Genomic DNA, 15340 nt, shown 5'->3' with positions numbered 1-15340 from the left:
AATGCATCACTCTTGTTTTAAACCATCCAATATGCAGTATCTTGTTAGAGCAGCCCTGAAAAAGCTAATGCAGATCTGCTCAAAAATAAGTCAATTAATGAAACATATAAACATATACTATGCCAGACTTGGATTCACATTAGCATATAACAGAAAGTCACACACTTGAACATCTTTCTGGGGCAGTTTTTACCTCATGTGAGGTATTACTGAGTAGTGACATAGCTCTGCTCTTGCTTTTTCCTTACATAATATGGACACACAGAAGTCATTTGATAAATAGGTACTGATGCAAACTCTATACACCTGCTGGCTAGTGGTTCTTTCTGTATATAAAGTGAGTCTAGTTAGTAAACAAAATGTGACAAAGGTTTGAAACTCACATGTTACATTCCAAAATTAAATTTCTCTTGTTGCATGATTTTGTTTTCATCACTATATACACAAATACTCATATGTTCTGCATATGACCTTTCAACAACAAATATGTGAATTACTGTTACAATCTGATTAAACTATACTCCTTGATAAGTCATTTTGACAAAGTACCATTAAACACAATGCCTCTTTTCAGAAAGGTGCAGTAGTAGCCCATTTTCTTAAGCACTGAGAAGGGACTGAGATTGCTGAGGACTGTGATGTTCCATGCTTTGCTCTTATTAAGAATGCTGCACTGTGAACTGATGTCAATCACCTCACATTCATGAGCATACAGAAGATGCTCTTAAAGCAAGACATCTTACCAGAAATTGTGAAGCTGGCAAGACAGTCGTTAAAACGTTAAAGTCTTCGTTATCACTATGAACTCTTTGCAGAAATGCAAAAGTTAAGGTAACAAGCCAAACTGAGTCACTAAGAACAGGGAGGCATGATCTCAGTGTCTAAGAGAACAGGGAGGCATGATCTCAGTGTCTAAGAGAACAGGGAGGCATGATCTCAGTGTCTAAGAGAACAGGTAGGCAATGAACACTATTTTGCACAATATGTGCTGTCCAGAATATTAAAATTCCAGTCCCCAAATTATGACATTCATACCTGGCAAAAACACCAGCACGCTGCTCCGCTCCGACACAAACTGGGCCCCCGACCAGGTCTTGTTCCTGTCAAAGTGTGAGGTGAACAAGTTTGAATCAAGGCTAAAGAGACCCTGCTGTGTGAGAACCTGATGCTACTGGCTTCGTTCATAAAAGCTCTTGCAGACCACGTCCATTGGGTAATGTTCTTCAGTTCTGACAGACAAGATGGAGGCATGCAAGGAGGCCAGCAGGCAATAAGCTGGGGCTCTTCCACTGCAGTGCCTGTAAGACACACATCTGCAAAAGTTTTCCTGGAAATTTAGATGCTACAATCCAGAACCCCAAGATATAACCCTTAGAATAACTATAAGCAGGCTTTACTAAAGCCCAGATTATTACTACACATGCCTATAGATGCAGATCTCAGATAACCACCTCCTCACTTTCTATATGAAATACAATTTTCCTGTGGGCCCTCCCTGCATTTTATACCTTCCTCTATGCAGTCTAGGGACAGAAGTAACAGAAGGGCCCTGCACTGCTCTGGAGCCTACTCCCAGTAGAGAGACAAGAGGAGAAATAAGTAACTTAGCAATAAGCCTGAAAGAAACAAACAAATACAGGATAAAGGGTTATAAGCTAGGGCTAGAGAGATAGCTCAACTGTTAAAAGCACCCATTGCTCTTCAGAGAATCCAGGTTCAATTTCCAGTACCAACATGGTTACTCCTAACAATCTGTAACTCTAGTTCCAGTGGATCTGGTGTCCCATTCTGGCTTCCACAGGCACCAGGATACGTACATGGTACACAGACAGATGTGAGGCAAAACACTCACGCACAGCTGCAAAGCTGCACATGAAAGGACTGCTCAGAGACAAAATGGGCAGGAGGAAGCAGCCACATTTAAAAGCCCAAGAGGGGCAGGCCAGGCTGTCACCTGGAATAGTACCACAAGTGAGAAGGGGACATGCTACCCACATAGTAGGGCTGGGCACAGTGGCACATCCGGGCTACAGAGCGAGTTCCAGGACAGCCAGAGCTACACAGACAAACCCTGTCTCAAAAAAACAAACAAAAAAGAGGAGGAAGAGGAGGAGGAAGAGGAGGAGGAGGAATGTGAGACAGCACTCATACCCATTTTGACAGCCAAAGCCCCACACCACACGCACAGAGCTGGCAAAGTACGCACAGAACTCGGCAGCTTGCTGGGGGTTAAGCAACAAGGTGCAGCTACGTTGAAAGATGGGTTAACGGTGCCTTACAAAATGAATCGTGCTCTTGCCATAAAGGCCAGTAAGTGTCTCTCGTAATTTATCCAGATGAGCTGGCGGCTGTGTCTGCGTAAGCCTGCATGCAGGTTTATATAGCAGTTGTAGTCATAGTTTGAGACTTAGAGACAATTAAGATGTAATTTAGTAAATAAATAGCTGTATTCAGTATAAACAATGGAATACTACTTAGCAATTAAAAAGTCTGGACTGAGGAGAAGGCTTGGTGGATAAAGTTCTTAAGGAGTAAGAGGGGACCCTGAGTCCAGATCCCCGTAAAAGCCTGGCATGGCAGCTTGCCTATAATCCCAGTGCAGTGGGAAAGGTGAGAGGGAAGCTGGGGAAGCAGGCAAGTGGATCCTGAAGACACACTGGCCACACAATCTAGCCAAAATGGAGAGCTTTAAATTCAGTGAGACACACAATCTCAAAAAACAAATAAATAAATAAAAAACATGGTAGAGAGCAGCCAAGGAGGACATTCAACAACAGATTTGGTCTCCATTGTGCACACATGGTGAGTATACACACATGCATTCACTACACACCCAAAAATAATTATAATTACATAAAATAAAAATTTGCTTACTGCTAGACATGGTAGCATACACCTTTAATCCCAGACTTGAGAGCCAAAGGTAGGTGGATCTCTGTGAGTTCAAGGCCAACCTGGTCAACAGAGCAAGTTCCAGGACAGCCATTACTACACAGAGAGATGCTGCCTCAAAACACCAACAATTAGTCACCAAGTCATGAAGAGATAGGCAAAAACCTTAATGCTTTTAAAATTATTTTTTAATTTTATTTCAATATTTATTCAATGTATGTGTATATGCCTGAGTATATGTATTGCACCATGTGTGTTCAATAGTTATAGGTAATTGTAAGCCACCATATGTGTGCTGGGAACTGAACCTGGGGTCTTATACAAGGGCAGTAAGCACTCTTGATTATTGAGACCCTTCTCCAATCCCTTAACTATGTGTTTCTAAGTAAAAAGTCAATGAGAAAAGGCTACAAACCACACATCAACAATCTGACATTCTGGAAAAGGCAGAACTGAAGGCGACATCTGAGATCAGTGGCCCAGGAATGGGGAGAATGACGGACAGGGGTCGAACCATCCTGTGTGACACTGCAATGGGAGACACACGGTGTCGCACAGCTATCGGAACCCGAGCACGGCAGCACTAGGGCTCTGAGTGGCAATGTGTTCAATATGACAACCACAACTCTCCGGTGCAGGGTTCCGACAGCAGAATAAGCTGCATCAGTGTGGGGTGAAGCCGTCTGTGGGAGCTCCCTGCTGCAGACATTTTGGACCAATTCAGTCTAGTCAGCGCACGCCCTGGCTCTCATCCTTATGTACAGTAGTTTGGGTGTAGGTTGTCTGCATACTTCCAGTCATGCTAGTCCAGTGAAGACATGAGAGCTTTTTAATTTATGCATTTGTGTATGTGTACGTGTGTTTGTGTGTGCGTGTGCGTGCATGTGTGTGCACACGTGTGCAGCTGTATGTGCGTGCAGAAGTAGAGGAGAGAGAGGAGGGAGGGGAGAGAGAGAAGGGGGGTGGAAAGAAAGGAATGAGAATGAGGGGAGGGGAAGGGGGAAAAGTATCAGTGTCAACTCTGAGTGTCGTCCAGGGAATCCTGTCCACCTTCCTCGAGATAGGGTCTCTCACTGGCCTGAACCTCACCCATTAGGCTAGACGGGCTGGCCACCAAGATCCAGTCCTGTTTCTGCCTCCCCAGCTGGAATTACAAGCACACACTGCTCCTGGTCCCTCTGGAGGCTCTGGGAATCGAACCCAGGTCCTCACGCTGCAAACCAAGCAGTTTAACAACTGAGCCAGCTCCCCAGCTTCAGTTTTTATCTGTTGATTTAGATTTTTTTTCAAAGAATGAAACAGAAATAAAATAATGTTTTGCCCAAACAAAAGCTAAGGAGAACATTACCAACAGTCTTTGAAGGCGGTAATCTGGGAAGAATGAAAATGAGCCAAGAAAAGAAGTTCAAATTTGACAAACAAGGGTTAATTCAGGGGAATCCTAAAGTCTATAGGAAAAAAGTCACTCCAGCAATCTAGCTTTGGTTACTAAGGGAGGGAGAATATCCATTATCATTATTTGTTTCTAAAATAACAAGTGCTATTTATTTGATGCAATAAAATTAGGACCATAGAGCTTCGATAACATAGTATTTTTTAAATTATAGACTCAAACCTGCACTTAGAACCTAAATTGTCCTCAAAGGGAAAAAAAGTCTCAAGTTTTGTTTTTTTTAAACAAAAAGCTAAAAGAATGCAGCTCTGGATTGCCTGCTGGGTATCAGGAAACATCTCAGAAACAAAACAAAGGCAGAGGAAGCCATGTGATTCCTGTTTCTGGAAAAGCCATCATCCCACTTTCTGGTTCCAATGCTAGCTTAAAAAAACAAAAAAATCCTAAAGCTGCCCTCAGCACGGCTTTGACTTTTTAAGTAGAAATTTGCAGAGTGACCAGTGACTGCTGACTGCTGAGAAGGTGCCTACGGCCAGGCATGGCAGCACATTCCCCAAATCCCAGCCCAGGAGAGCAAGAAGGCCACAACACTGTCAGGTAGCTAGACTCTGTCTCAAAACAAGCCCAAGTGTCACAGCTGCTATCATCTTACCACTGTAAAAACACCAAGACGTGTACGGTACACATACAGAAGTATAGCTGGAGGGCTCTTACCCACTCTCTTTCATGTCCAGGTCATCAAACATCTGAATGAGAGAGACAGCAACTTCATAGACATCCTTTGTTATCACAGGCTCCTCCAAACGGTATGGGGGGAGCTGAAAAAAAAAAAGAAAAGAAATAGAATATCTAAATAGAGCTGCGGGAAAATGCTGGGTTAGATGTGTGCCCACCCCTTTAGCCATCACTCTAAAAACACCCAAGTATAATAATAAATAATAATGCCCTTTACAGTCATTCTTGAGAACTTGTGATCACAAGTGATGCCTGGGATACGGCAGGAATCAGAAAGGCCAAGCAGAGGGTCCAGGCAGAGACTACTTTTAAGGCACAGGATAAATTGCATCAAAGGCCTAGAAAACTTGGGAGCTGTTTCCTATCTACAAATCAGTGCCCTTCCAGCGTATCAAATCCCCACTTCTAAGAGCTCCAACATCCCAACAACTATGCACAGGAACTACCGGCAAAAGGTAGTATCACATCTGTCACCAATGTGCCCTAAGAAAAACATGTGACATGGCAGCTGTCAGCTAAGGCTTAGAGACTGCTAGACTACTTTTAACTGAACATTAAAACAAACTCAAATCGAACCTAATGGTTTAGAACTGCCCCTGGGGCCCTCTAGAGAACACGTCTGTGCACAGAGCCATGCAGGAGTTGTCCCAGTACTTCTCCAAGTTCCTACACAATTGCTACAGCGCAGTTTTCAGAGTCTGTTTTATGTCCGTTCTGTTTTCCACCAAGAGTAGGAAGCATTTTGTTTAATAATTGGAGCAACTACTATCTACAAGACCTCACGAATGACATTGTGATGGATACGCAGAAAGGAGTCTTCAGGAAGTCAAAAGTTAGTCATATATGGAAATGTTACAGCAAATGTCCAAATAACCATTTCCCAATATTACTATAATTCTAATAACTTGATTGTGACAAGTTTACTTTCATTTCATAACAAAGCACATCAAATGCATTCATTGCTGATATGCCTTAATTTCATAGCCTAACAGTGGCCAATGTTTCATAATGCAACAGAAACAGAAACAGGGGAAAGGCTCATGTTCCACAAACCCCAACAGTGACACCAAACTCATCTGCAAGTCTGCTACTGACAAGCCATGTAGAAAAAGCACGTGATTGAGTCACAAGTAACTGCACTGAGCTCTAGAGCCCAAGCCCTCTAAACTGTCCTTCTTGTTGCTGGTGTTTAGACAGGGTCTCAAGTAGCCCAGACCGACCTTCAACTTGCTATGTATTCTAGGCCAGCTCTGACCTCATGATACTTCTACCACCACCTCCAGAGGAATGAGATTGTAGGTGTGTGCCACTATACCTGGCCTCTCAGATATTTTGTTTTTGTTTTTGTTTTTGTAGCTGAGGATCAAACCCAGGGCCTTGTGCTTGCTAGGCAAGCACTCTACCACTGAGCTAAATCCCCAACCCGATATTTTTTAATTAAAGTTTTCATTTATTTTACATCCCAACCACAGTTTCCCCTTCCTCCTCTCCTCCCGTTCTCTCCCCCCCCCCCTGTTTCCTAACCCCTCCCCCACTCCTCCTCTGTGTTGGTTCAGAAAGGGACAGGCCTCCCCTGGGTATCAACAAAGCATGACACACCAAGTTGAGGCAGGACCAAGCTCCTCCCCTTGCACCAAGGCTGGGCAAAGCAACCCAGAAACCCAACCAAAAGGCATCTCAAACATCAAGGACTCAAATATAGCTAGCTTGCAAGGTGCATGCATGTACATGTTCATGTGTGCTCAGTCATATGAAGTCCAGAGGCCAACTGCAAATGTCATTCCTCAGTCACTGTCCACCTGTTTTTTTGTTTTTTAAAAAAGATTTATTATGTATTATTATGTTCTGCCTGCATGTATGCCTGCAGGCCAGAAGAGGGCACCATATCTCTTGCGAGCCACCATGTGGGTGCTGGGAATTGAACTAAGGACCTCTGGAAGAGCAGCCGGTGCTCTTAAACACTGAGCAGTCTCTACAGCCCCCCCCCTCCACCCTTTTTTTTTTTTTTTTGAGATGGTTTTTTTTCATCGGCCTGGAGCTCACTAGACTGACAAGAATTCCTAGGGACCCACCTGTTTCTACCTCCCCAGGGTTGAGAATTACAAAAGTAAACTACCATGCCCAGCTTTAAAATATGGGTTCTGAAGCATAAATGCAAAGCCCAGGTTATGCTTTCCAACAACTGACAGATGACAAAGGGCAGAAGTGGTGGTGCACCTGCTCTATCTTGGAACCATAGAAAAGGTAAAGCCGGCTCTTCTTCCTAAATGAGTGACTGAGCCAAGTGTACTTCAGCACAGGACGGACTGTGAGGGAAGCACACATTCACCTGGGAAGAGCCTGCCACCTTCTGACACCGTAACTCTGGTCACACAACAAGGCAGAAGCCACAGTGCTTCTGTCCTAAAGGGAGGTTATGATCCCTACACGCGTCATCAAAAGATGTCCAGGCTATCTAGGGAGTCCCAGAAAACAAGGAATGAGTTCTTTGGAAAAATATACACATCTAGAAAATAGGAATATGTTCAGTGGGGAAATAAATGGTGCCAGGTCAAATGGGAATTAATCTAAGTGTTTAAAGACCTAAAAAGAAGAAGAAAACCCTAAAGAGGGATGCACAAAAACTAGGCTGTTAGCCTAGGGACACACATCTGTATCCTAGCCCTTGAGAAAGTAGAGGCAGAAGGAGCAGGTGTTCAAGGTCATCCACTCCTACACAGCAATTGGGAGGCTGGCTACACGAGATTCTGCCACAAACAAAATGTAACAGCACAGTGTACTGGGGCAAGGTGCTGCACTGAGGGCTGGGTGCTGCACAAGCCCATCAGAGTGTACATTTACACTCTATAGACCTTTCCTAAGGTATTCTGTTTGTTTGTTTGTTTGTTTGTTTGTTTTTCGAGACAGGGTTTCTCTGTGTGGCTTTGCGCCTTTCCTGGAACTCGATTTGTAGATCAGGCTGGCCTTGAACTCAGAGATCTGCCTGCCTCTGCCTCCAGAGTGCTGGGATTAAAGGCATGCTGCACCACCACCACCACCACGACCACCACCACCACCACCACCACCACCACCACCACCCCGGCCTAAGGGTATTCTTGCTAAAGAAAACAAGTTGAAAATAAGAGATAAAGATTCTTCTAAGGGCTTTGAAAGGCAACACTTAAAGTTGGCATCACAAAAAACAGGGGACCAGCCGGGCGTGGTGGCTCACTCCTTTAATCCCAGCACTCGAGGCAGAGCCAAGCGGATCTCTGTGAGTTCTAGGCCAGCCTGGTTTATAGAGTGAGTTCCAGGACAGGCACCAAAACTACACAGAGAAACCATCTCGAAAAAACAAAACAAAACAAAAATCAGGGGACAGGGGACCAAAGACAATGAGTTTCAAAGAAAGTCCAGAGTGGCTGGCTAACGGTGTCATTATTCTCTAAAAGCCAAGTAGGAGCCTGGCAGATACAGCTTGGGTAAGTGGGGTCAGCAGAGTCACAATGGAGAGAGACAAGAGAACTGGGAACTAGAGGAGCAGAGATCATAGTCCCAACCCAGACAGAGGCTGGGAAGAGCTACGGCAAACCTGGGGCTGAGGAGGATGTTTCTGAAGAGAAAAAATACGCAATTATGTCTTAACTGAGCAAGAAAAGATGAGCTGCGGGCGTTCCGAAGAGGAAGACAGCAGACAGTGGGTCAAGCCCTCACGAGAGACAAGCACAGGCAGAGGGCTGAGCTCCAGAGGCGTCACTAGACAGCAGGAGAGGGACCAGGAGGGATAACAATGAAACTGAACTTGAACAGACGTTCTCCAGTGTGGAAAGTCATATAACAGAGTAAGCACGAAACCCCGCCTTCCCAGTTGACAGCAGTAACTCCTCAGGGAGTTAGAGCACAGCTTAGCTAGACAACGACCTGAGTTCCAACATCAGCAGCCTCCCATAAAATGCCCAACTGAAAATCATGTTTGATCATGCACTGAAACAGTAACTATGTGCCTTCTAGACACCAAAGGCAGGCTATGTGGCAAGCAAGGGTAAAGCTAGGTGCCTTCTAAACAGCTGAACACAACCCAGTCAGCCAAAGGGCCCCAGCTTCTAGAAGCTGGCCTGGTCCAACCACAGGGCCTCACAGAACAGATACCCACAGCTGACCTTGCTCCTTTTTCAGTTTCCACAAAGAATTGTCTTAAGTTTATATCAGATGAAACCGAGCCAGCACCTCATTCTCGTGGGGACCACTCACTGTGCCACACTACCATCTCCTTCTCCATCCCACTGCAAGCACACGTGATCTTCGTCCCAGCAATCTCCTCCTGGGCTCATAGGCTGCAGGAGCAATGGTCCACACAGATCTTGACCTGACAGTTTTGATTGTGGTAATGGAGAGGGATGCTGTTTGCATCTAGTGGATCAAGGACAAGAATAAACACCCTGCCGTGCTGAGGCTATCTGAACACAGATGCTGCCTGTGCTGCAGAGGCTGAGAAACCGTGCCCTATAAGCCATGCTATCCTGTGTGCACAATAGCACGTGGCCGTTAGTCACTGCAGCACGGCCGCAGAAAGAGCAGGAGTAGAGACTAGTTAGCCATCAGCCCTGTGTGGAGGAGTGGCCTGCCGCTCTAAGAGAGACAGGAAAGATATTTACAGATACAAAAGGATGTGGAGAGCAAAGCAAACCTGTGCAGGGAGCACAGCACCTCTGCACAAGAAGAAACCATGCTGTCTTTGCTTGGCAGGCAGGCCTACGAGTGTGGGGATCCTGAGTGCTCTGCAGGGGCAGGTGACCCAGGAAGACAGGCTGAAGAGGGAGGCAAGCTTGCGCTCCCTTTGGGTTTTTGCTCCTGAGCTAGGAATGGAAGCCAGCCTCACACAGCCCCCCAAGCACTTTCTCACTGAGCACTCTCAGAAGGATGAGAAAAGTGTGTCATGCCCGCTTCAGCTTTAGACTTCTGGGATCTCTAAATGTACCACACATGTGAAAGCAACTCTACATCAGCCTCTTATGAAAATGTGTCCCCAGTCTTCATGGTCACAGTACAATTCCAGGTTCACCTTAAATCAGAAATGCATATTTAACTAGAATTCTATCTCAAGAAAATTTACCCACCTTCAAGTGAATTTACAATTTTATAATGACTAAAATCTGATTTCTTAATTTTTCACATCAGTAAGGCACGAAGCTAGTCTCAATAACTTGCCTGAGGACATGTGACATGAATATTTACTATGCTCACAGCGTATACCCAGAGCTAGTAGATCCCCCCTTTATCTTTCTCCACCCCTTCCTCCCATGTGTTGGCTCTGACAAGTTCTAAATGGGCCTCGAAACCCTTTCAGAATTAGCAAGGGAATTCAGTTAGTCAGAAACAAAGTCCATCCACTATAAAAAAAAAAAAAAAAAAAAAAAGCAATGCATCCTGACATACCCCACTATGATTAATGTGCCCCAAATCATTAAGGTAATACTCTTCAATAGCATGGGGCTTGCCTTCCACTTCAAAAACATATGCAGGATTCATCTTGTTCTGAACAGGAACAGCAAAGTAGTCTGCAAATTCCTTGCAGTTGATGGTAGCGGACATGAGGATCACCTGTAGTGAAGAGAGCCCCATCCATGAGCAATGCAAGCCACCTCAGGACCCGGACCCATCTCTCATCCTCCCACCATTTAGAAACTACTGAGTTTGAAATAGAATATCTTGACTTTTTCTTGTGTATTGTACAAATTAAAACAGTATAAAGACTACTCAAGACTTTACTATTACTTTAAAGCTATTTTTTTTCCGAATGAGAAATTGTTCCATCCCTGAAATCCACAGTGGAAGGAGAGAACCCCTGGAAGTTGTCCTCTGGCCTCCACATTCACATGATCACACGCATGTCTCACACATAATACACAAAAAAGAATAATACTTTAAAAATATTAAAGTGAGAAATTATATACTCCCAAAAAACTGTGACCACTTACCCAGAATGAAACTCTTCATCATAAAGCCAATTTTAAGAAATTAATTTCAGGACAGTGTGATACAGGAAAGTAAGAGCAACTGAAAAGAGATCTGGAAAACTCTGGCTGTAGCTGAGAGAGCAGTAAATCCAAGACAAAAGCTGTGCCCCAGACCCAGGAGCCAGCCTGGCCCAGAGCCCGATGTCAGAAGCTTCAGACCAGATGCAGGTACAGGTTTGCTGAGAACACACACGAGCTGGGTATGTCTAAAAAAAATCAGCCACACAAGCCCAGAACAGCATCCACAGCACACCAGATGTGCCCTGGAAAAAGCGGCAGCAGTCCCAAGAACCTGCTACTCCTTGGTCCGGAGTCTCTGGCTGGTGGATACTACCTGCTATATCTAGTAATGAGCAGTTCCTAAGTGTGAATCTTATCAGAAAAGTAAAGGTATCACATGGTCAGCACCCTTTTTCCTTTGACATTAGACACAAACAAGAAACCATAGTAACCAGAATTCATTTTGGAAAAAAAAAAAATATCTAAGCCAGAGGAGTGGCTTAGGAAGCCACTGAGGTACAAGATTGATCCCCTAGGAATACACCCAGGCACAGTGGTGATGCCTAGACACTGATCAAACATCAATCAGGCCAGCCAACTTCAGAGCTCTTTTGATGGGTGCAACATGTAAATGAGAGACTAATGCTCCCAGACAGCCCAGTGTCTCCTGCAGAGGACAACAGCCGGGTCCAGGGCATGCCAGGGCTAGAGGACAGCAGATGTGTACAGAGAGGTAGCCAGGACACAGGGACCAAGGGATTTCTACCATGTACTGCTGCCCTTGCATCTCTATATTTTGACAGCAGAACCCCACCCACCCACCCACCCAGGACCGAACCCAGGGCCTTGCACTTGCTGGGCAAGCGTTCTACCACTGAGCTAAATCCCCAACCCCTGACAGCAGAACTCTTATAAAAAGAAATAAGTAAGGATTTCCTGAGGATTTAAAAAAAAAAAAAAAATCACAAAGCCATCTAACACTTGACTTCAAATTACCTGACCCAAATATACCTAAGGTTCTCTGAAAGCATGTGCTTCGTGTATAGTTCTTGTTTTGTTGCTGGCTTTGTGGTGTTAGGTATTAAACCCAGATCTCCTGCAGACTAGGCAAGTGCTCCACTACTGAGCCAAATCCCCAGGCCTCTGCAACTATTTTTTAAATAAATTATGAAACTAACAACCCATTTCTTACTCCTTATTGGAAAGATGCCATGTTCCTTCCACCATTTCTGAAACGTGGTAGAATTTTTTTAATCCACTGATACCCTTAACTATCACTGAACACTAAAAACATTTAATAAAGTCATTATTCTGGTTTGAGTAAAATCAAGTCTTAAAACGACAATCTAGGGCCGGGCGGTGGTGGCGCACGCCTTTAGTCCCAGCACTCGGAAGGCAAAGGCAGGCGGCCCTCTGTGAGTTCAAGGCCAGCCTGGACTACCAAGTGAGTTCCAGGAAAGGCACAAAGCTACACAGGGAAACCCTGTCTTGGAAAACCAAAAACAAAAAAGACAATCAAAACTTCATTAGCAACTCATTTGCTGAGCCACCGTCAACACTCCTAATGGGAAATAAAAAGGATCCTGTCACTCGCTCTGCAGTCACCAGAGCAACCAGACAGCCTATCACGGCCAGGCTGCAGTCACTGAATGCAGCCACCTTGCAGATGGGAAGAAACATCTCCTTAAATATATGAATGCGTTGAATGCCACATTTCAGTACTTCAAAACCAATCATCTTTCCAATAACAGCAAATCCTTCAGCAAAATAGTCATCCAAGTTGTTGCCTAAAGAACTCTATTTAGCATGGCTGGATTATGAGTGATCTGTGATTAGATTTACTCAGATTACATGATTATTCTAAATCTTTACTGTTTGGTCAAATTGACATGCTACATTTTATTCTTCTTGTTCAAAAAAACCATGACATTTACCATTCCTCCCCAGCTCTACCTCTGAAGAGCCGTGCATCTCCTGCCCTCAAACTGCAGCACCTTCCTTGTAAGACAGGGGCCACTGGCTCCCTCCCTCAGGGAAGGTGCTGCTTTAAACTGCAGTGCTTACTCAGCCAAAAGCAGCTTCCAATGCCCAGCCTTGCAGGACACAGCCTTTCACTGCTACTACATCATTTTCTGAAAGCCCGGAAAAGTGTTAAAATTCACTGCAACATAATCACCAAAAAGCTTCTACACTGTGACCCCAGGAGCCGCCCGGGCCTGCTTCGTGGCAGGATCTGTAGTATGGCATCTGACAGTCTAGGAGCCTGTATCTGTCTTAGTCAGGGTTTCTGCTGCTGTGACAACCACCAGGACCAAAAGCAACCTGGGAGCAAAACCTTGATTTCTGCTTACAGCTCCGAGTCATAGTCTCTCCCTGAGGGAGTCAGGGCAGGAACTCGAGGCAGAAGCTGGGGGTAGAAACCGAAGCAGAGACCATGGGGGAGTGTTGATTCCTGGCTTTCTCCTCATGGTTTACTCAGCCGCCGCCGCCGCTGCCGCCTCCTCCTCCTCCTCCTCCTCCTCTTTCGTTTTTGTTTTCCAAGACAGGATTTCTCTATGTAACCCTGGCTGTCCTCACAGAGATCTGCCTGCTTCTGCCTCCCTGAGTGCTGGGATTGCCGCCGCCCAGCCTTAGCCTGCTTCTTATATCATTCGAAACCACAGTGGGTGGAGTACTTCCACATTACTTCCACATAAATCATTAAGCCAAAAATGTCCTACAGACTTGCCTACAGGCCAATCTTATAAAGGTATTTTCTCAGTTAAGAGTCGTCACTTTGTCAGATATATCTAAGTTTATATCATATTGACAAAAACCAATCAGCATAGTACCAAATTATTAAAATAAGAGAAACAGAATGGAATTTACAATTTACCTTCACAAAACGTGAATTTGTCCTCAAGAGCTTACGGACTACCAACAGCAGGAAATCCATTTCCTCGGTTCGTTCATGCACCTATGAAATGAAGAGAGAGTGCGCCCTCCCATGGCATCAAGAATGCACGTGTCAGGGCTGCGGAGACTGCTCAGTGCTTAAATAATTTGTTGCACAAGCATGAAAATCAGAGTTCAGATTCCCAGACTCCATGTAAATACTAGGTGAACACACTGAGTCTATAACCCCAGAATCAGATGGTGGAGACAGGAGAATCTTCAGAGGAAGCTGGCTGTTCAAATAGGCGAGCTCTGGGTTTGACTGAAAAGACCCTGTCTAAATGAATACAGTGGAGAGTGATGATTCCAGATATCAACCTTGAGCTTCCATTATGAATGAGCATGCATATGCACATGCACCCACACGTACCTGTGCCAACAAACAAGCAAACATGCATATACACTTGCATACCACACACATGAAAATGGAATTTTACAAAAGGATGCACATGTTACTTGATGAGAGAGGGTAAAGAGGGCTTTCATGCCCATGGTAGACTTTCAGCTAAACTAGGTTTCTCAGACAGGTCAGTACAGCTTTTCAGGGGACTCACTCCTGTCCTGACTAAGAGTAAGCAAATAATATCTGCCCACAAGCCAAAGGCTATCACATGGGTCACTGTCACCCTCAATATTTCTCTTTAGGACCCACTGGCATTATGGCAGAGCACTGTTGAGCCCCCTCAGCCTTGCCCACTTATCAGGAACACTACCTAACCAGTCCCTGCTGAACCCTCTGCCATGGTTTCTTATTCTAACAAGTGTGGGGTTGAATAGGTACCAGTCTAATGCTCACTAAGGAGCAGCAAGTCATGTTCTATGATAAAAGAACTGAAGCTCACAAGATAGATAAGAGGTTGGTCTTGGGAAAGATGGGCCAGTCAGAAGCTGGTAAGTCATATTAAGCAAGGTCAGAGTCTAGAGCAAGCAAGTAGAACTTCAACATGACCACAGAGCAGCACACATGGGAAGCAGCCACTTCCCAGTCCTCCTCAGATGGAGACCCAGGCTTAGCCACCATAACCGCTCCATCCACACCACCCTGCCTCACCTAAAGCGGTAGTGTCAAGGGGCCTTTTTCCAAAAGAAGTCCAATTAGGTCAGGATATATGAGAGCTGCTGTAGAATATTATTTTAAGGTGCGTCACATTTGTTTATGCTGTGGAACATTTGTTTAATGATGCAAAGGTGTGTTGCATTCTTTTATGTTGCATCTGTTTAACTCTGTGAAGCTGTGTTAATTTGCCTGTCTAAAACACCTGATTGGTCTAATAAAGAGCTGAACAGCCTGCATCGAGGCAGGAGAAAGGATAGGTGGGGCTGGTGGGCAGAGAGAAGAAATAGGAGAAGAAAAGGGGGATACCAAGGGGCCAGCCACGAAGTGCTGTGG

General features: G+C 44.9%; 1 protein-coding gene across 1 annotated transcript in view; it reads right to left on the bottom strand.

Annotated features, from left to right (window-relative positions):
• The window catches only part of Tdrd9 (tudor domain containing 9), a 109087-nt gene that overhangs the window by 59078 nt on the left and 34669 nt on the right, over window positions 1–15340 (bottom strand). Inside the window, exons 6-9 of the mRNA XM_036206111.1 lie at window positions 13892–13972; window positions 10436–10600; window positions 5000–5103; window positions 1036–1100 (exon numbers count right to left, since the gene is read on the bottom strand). Of these exons, the coding sequence (XP_036062004.1) occupies window positions 1036–1100; window positions 5000–5103; window positions 10436–10600; window positions 13892–13972 (415 nt within the window). The remainder of the gene's footprint in view (window positions 1–1035; window positions 1101–4999; window positions 5104–10435; window positions 10601–13891; window positions 13973–15340) is intronic.

The sequence above is a fragment of the Onychomys torridus genome, chromosome 14 (genome assembly GCF_903995425.1).
Source record: "Onychomys torridus chromosome 14, mOncTor1.1, whole genome shotgun sequence".
NCBI classification, from domain to species: domain Eukaryota; kingdom Metazoa; phylum Chordata; class Mammalia; order Rodentia; family Cricetidae; genus Onychomys; species Onychomys torridus.
The sequence above is the reverse complement of the archived record's forward strand: the minus strand, read 5'-3'. Positions and strand labels throughout refer to the sequence as shown.